General features: G+C 36.5%; 1 protein-coding gene across 1 annotated transcript; it reads right to left on the bottom strand.

The window, feature by feature from the left end:
- Positions 1 to 1,363: 1,363 nt before the first annotated feature.
- Positions 1,364 to 2,869, bottom strand: BDB00DRAFT_872556 (uncharacterized protein; the record flags this gene model as incomplete). The annotated part of the gene is made up of 6 exons (XM_053126974.1): positions 1,364 to 1,510; positions 1,600 to 1,751; positions 1,831 to 2,126; positions 2,365 to 2,492; positions 2,576 to 2,747; positions 2,823 to 2,869. 6 exons carry the CDS (start codon positions 2,867 to 2,869, stop codon positions 1,364 to 1,366), a joined length of 942 nt encoding a protein of 313 aa, XP_052979516.1.
- Between the last annotated feature and the right edge of the window lie 2,822 nt (positions 2,870 to 5,691).

Genomic DNA, 5,691 nt, shown 5'->3' with positions numbered 1-5,691 from the left:
CCTTATGAGATTTGTTACTTTATGGGTATTTCAGAAGTCAAGATGTGATATACATATATTTACTCATGTGCTTAAGCAACAGACATTGAAGACGGTAACTATTTAGTTTAGGAAGCTGACGTACTCACATTGAATGATAGCATCCTGGGAACCAAAGTGGAAACAAAGTATGGCAAAGCTAGCATTCAGCTAGTACAGTATAAATAGTACGTACAAGGTCTAAAAACACTGATGGTTTTCAAGGACATAACAAGCTATGCAAAGGTACAGCATTAGAGTTTTCTCTGGTCGTGATAAATCTCGTACGTTATCCACAAAAGTTTGTAATTAGCTAATAACTAGAAAATAAGAAATTCTGAAGCAACAATGTAGCCTACACAAAGAATACTACTACTTCTATTGTTTGTTGCTTCAGCAGTAGGCACAATATAGGCACTACACCATTCTTAAAAAAAGTTGCGAAATATATAAACTAAATCATTGTCAATTATATATAGCAAAGCACGCCACACGCATACATAATTATTTTATCACTAAGTATACTACATTCCTTAGCATTTGATAAACCATGATGTCGAATGAGTTGTTTTTTACTAATATAAGTGTCAATTTCAATTAATGGACGCTATTGATAACTGGGTATTATTTAATAGCATGCTAACAAATAGATATATGTATAACTTACAATAAAAAGGCATTCAATGCTAGCTTGTTCTTTTTCCATTTTCTACATAAAAGCACATCTTCCCTCTGGACGCAAAGGTTACATCCGAGTGTCCTCTTTATTACATTTTCCTTTGTCTAGTGGCGGTGTTTGCTTGTGCATTGGTGATGATGTCAAATAACACTAACTGTTTGCCAATCTGGATTGACTTTGGCTTCTTGAATAAGCTCTTGACTACTGCTTGAGACCCTCATGGTTTCTACCCAGTGTATCAGCAAATTGTTGTGTCATTATTGACTGTCATAGGTCATGATTATTTTGTCTTACTTTCGCTTCACCTCCGTCATTGCCTTCAACCACCGCCATATTCCTTTGGTTTAATTTTCTATTTACTATCCTGGGGTTCGAGTGAACTCGACTGTTTTTCTTTTTTGGAATCACTGAAGCGATGCGTAACTATATACACTTATGGTGTTTTTTTACTGTTGATGTTTTATATTTGAAATGTTGAAGAGAAGTTGAATGAGTATCATCGAGGCTTATAGCCAGCATGTGAGTATTTTTATTTATTTGATATTAAAGAGTGTTATTGTTTATGCAAAGGGGGTTTCAGGTAAATATTTTACAATGGTTTCATCTTCAAACTAATGATTATTGTTCATGTAGAGTGTAGTAAAGTAGGTATATCATATGTCACCACTAAGTTGTTTTTGGTTTTTTGTTATCCGCGAAAAAGATCCTTGGGCTTTCTTTATCGACCTGATCATTCATGATAGTTTCAAATCGTCTTTTTGTTGTCTTATCCATTAAACCAACGATGTCATTGGCAGCATCAATGATATATTTCTATATAACAATAAACTTTATATTAGCATTATCTCTAATAGCTAAGGAGTTTATACATATGTAGTATAAAAGCAGTAACAACAACTTACCGAATAGTTTAGTAAAAGGTACATACTTTCTTGCTCAATAAACTCATCAAAGTCTGCTAAAGAAGTGGGCAACACAACATAGTTATTCGAAACCTTCGATGCAACAAATACATCTTCAGTTCTGGCAACACTGTATAAATAAGCACGAAGGCCTTGAAAAAAAATTGGGTGAATACATGAATTATGGTGTTATAACATGCTTTTTCTCACACTTTTCCACTCCTTCCTTACCAATTACGTCCATTATCAATGGATTGGTGCTACAATTAACATTGATATCAACCCCAAATCGTTTTCGTAATTGAGACAAGATACAGATGTTGGTGACGATATTCTTGGATTGTTGCTCAGTTACAAGTTCGAATTCTGCATCACCTTTTTTGTGCTCGTTAGCAGAGAGTTCAACGCATCCTTCTTCGCCGTCTTCAGATTGGGTCATAACAAGCATGTCGATCCTTCGACCAAATGATGAAGTTGAAAGGGCGTCGAGCATTTCATTTTTTGTTGCTTGTGAGACTGCTTCACCCCTGAAAAATACAGTTGCATTAGCTCGTTTACGTTTATTATTTCCTTTACATTTATCATCACAAGACGAATGATAAATTGCCAACGTGAAAATGATTCATTTTCTGTCATTACATATTTGTGCTTGCTGTCAAAGTCAAACTGTATCATGTTGAATCTAAAAAATGACGCATTTATAAATAAAATGGGTTGACAGAGATACCATTTTTGATTGTAGGGAAACATATTAAATTCACTTACAGGTAGGTAAAAATATCAAATATTTTTACCTCGATTGAATCAATTGTGTAACCATCTTTATCCAGCAATTCCAATTTTTTCTTATATATGTATTTACGTGCACCAACAATACCTCCTTCATCATAACTCTATAAATATATGCATATTATATCAATATATATATTATAATAAGGGTCATTCTTCATATCTACTTTATCCTCGATTTGCTTACATTTAAAACAGTTTTCACAATAGCATCTGCATGATCATCGAAACACCGTTTATTCATATCTTTTTTCATCATTATATTGGCCAAATCTTGGAACTTTCCTTCACCAAGGTAATCCTTGATATTAATCGTTTCATTTGTTGTAATGGTATTAATGATACCAGATAAGCCAAGCCTACAATAACACATGTTTAACAATACAATCTTTATATTTAGATAATAAAAATCAAAATCAAAATAAACCACTTACTGTAAAGGTCCATCGACAGTTTTGACATTTTTATCGCACTTTATCATCTCAACACAATACTTGAAGAGGTGTTTTTGGTGGCCATTGGGAGAAAGAGTATCAGGAATAGAGGGAAGTACTGGTTTCAAGCCATTTTTCTAATTAATAACAAAACCAAATGTTAAAATGAGCTTGTTTCGAGTGAAGTATAACTAATAAGCGACTGTAACAGTACCTTTTGTTCTAAGTACTTTTTAACTGGGTCTAAAAGTGAGGTATCAATAACTTTTGAAACCTTTACATAATAACAATAATAGTAATAGTTAATATAAATTAAGGTGGTTATATTATTTAGAATTCGATTAAAAATAAATACTAGGGGTCCTCACGGTTCGGTTCGGTTCGGTTCTTGAAGGGAACCGAACCGAACCGTGAAAAGGATGGAACCGAACCGAACCGAACCGTGAGGAACCGTGGAACCGTAGAACCGAACCGAGCTTATATATAAAAAGAGGAAAATTCAGTTCTTACATGAAAAGCTGATATAGCATCAAATTTTATAATAAATTTTAATGATTAGAGTAAAAGAAAGTTTATTTCAACATGTTGCAGTGAACGATGAGTCAAAATGAGCAGGGGGAACAATGTAAACGAGAAGCAATCAGCTATTAAAGAATCGCAGCATAAAGCCAAGAAAATAACTTATTGAGCTTAAAATATTTGAAGCATGATATCGTTTATTAGTAAAGTATGATATTAACTAGGTATGAATTGGGGGAAAACTATGCAGTAATAGACATGCTAATATGTGTCTGTGAATGTCTGCGCCGTGTATAATATCTAATGATAAAGGAAAGCAAAAACAAAAAAGAAAAGATTTCCAGGAATCTGAAATGCCCAATCTCAGACGAGATGCACAGACTTGATCTGAGCAAAAGAATGGGTTGAGGTACAAGTTGTACGTCATGAGCAAAGGCCGCCGTTAAACAAGCAGTACGTCACGAACAAAAACGCTAATCCTACAAGCAATACGTCATGAACAAAGATGTCGTGAGCGGCAAAGTGAAGTGTAAAGTTGTCTAAAGTTCCGTTTCGATCGGAGATGGTGTACTGACAAAGCAGTATCCTTTTTACTTTGGAGTTTTACTTACATACCACGGTACCGGTAGAAAGCAAGTTATATGCCAATTCACATGTAAAACATATATAGTGTTTTCTTCAAACTTAAAAGATGGGATATAATCCGAGGGTGAAATAGAAGCTCATGTTTAGCTTTGAGGAGAGGTTAGCAAAGATCTGTTTATGATAACTTGACGTCGGAAGAAGTGTGAAAATGATGTCATATTATTCAATCTGTCGGAAGATGTATGCTTAAGTAAGAGAAAGCGATGATATCATTTTCCCTATTTGGTTACCTGCCAGCGGTTATTGTATAGAAGCATTCATAGTTACAGCATTAACCCACCATGATGAGGCGAACTTACATGATATCATCGTTTTGCTAGATTGGAAGAAGTGTATTGTATATAGTAAAACGTGATGATATCATGGACCGGGACTCATTATCCAGAAACACACTAACATCGATGAGATCATCATAGTAATGATTAGCAGCAATCGGTTCATTGCTTTGGATAAAATTGAATGATATATAAAGGGCTTTATTCTTCGCATCATCGATCCGTGTATCCTCTATATACTTGACACACTACTCTACCTCAAACACTTTACCGTTTTCATTCATCTCAAAATATGCCTTACCAAGCTGGTTCTTCTTCCCGCGATGCCCGTGCTGCTCTTCATGATGGGGTAATTATCAATATGTGATCGGTCGTGCCGTGTTGTGTCGTGTTGTGTCGTGTTGTGTTGTATCGTGTTGTATCGCAAATCCCTAACATATATCGATGCTTGTAATATTTTACGTAAGGCGCAAGAAAATCCTGTCCGAGCTCCCACATTACCTCGTATGCCTTCTGCCATGTCGGTGGATAGTGTATCGCTTGCTGCTGAAGAGACGGATGGAGAGGTCATCACTGATTCCGAATCTGTTTCTATGTCCATCGTATGATCGCAAGGCAGTGCTGCTACCAAGGAGAAAAGCTGGGTGATTAAGAACAAGTTAGGCGAGCGCTATGATGACGACAATGGCAAGCCGCGCATCCGATGTCTAGTTGCAAACTGTGGCAAGACGTTTGCATCCGAACAAGGCTCCACGTCCGCCGTTATCAAGCACTTGAACAAGGTCCATAATGTCACCAAGGAACATGGTCCACATACCGGAACTAAGCGTGCTGGCGGTCCACTTGACTCGTTTGTACAATCGAAACGTGCCCGTGTATTCACTGCCGAACTATTCATCAAGGCGTTCATCAAATTTATCGTAAAAAGCAAGTTACCATTTACCATGGCTGAAAATGATGAATTGCAAGAACTTTTGGAAATCGCGCAATCTGCAAGTGACATGGAAATGGTGAAGCTTCCAAGTGCCGATACTATCACAAGAAAGGTAAAGAAATTAGTGATTTTGTTTTTTTTAGTTATTATGCACCATCAAAAAGAAAATAATTCTAATATCCTATTCCTTTGAATTTACCTTTAGACCATTGAAGAGTACAAGCTTTACAAAGCCAAGTTACGTTCCTTATTGGATACGCTTCCTACGATTTCGTGCACACTCGACGGTTGGACCAGCCCATACAACGATGCCTTCTTAACTGTTACTGGGCACTGGATCTCGCAAACGACCTGGAAAATGCATGAAGTTATCCTTGGCTTTGTGCCACTGAACGGACCCCACTCGGCGGAAAACTTGGCCAATGCTTTCATAGGTGTCTTGCACGACTTCGGCTTAGGACCCAAGTTGTTCACGATTACGACGGATAATGCCTCC

The sequence above is a fragment of the Zychaea mexicana genome (assembly GCF_025766255.1).
Source record: "Zychaea mexicana strain RSA 1403 chromosome Unknown BDB00scaffold_38, whole genome shotgun sequence".
NCBI classification, from domain to species: Eukaryota; Fungi; Mucoromycota; class Mucoromycetes; order Mucorales; family Lichtheimiaceae; genus Zychaea; species Zychaea mexicana.
This window is presented reverse-complemented; position numbering and strand designations above follow the sequence as displayed.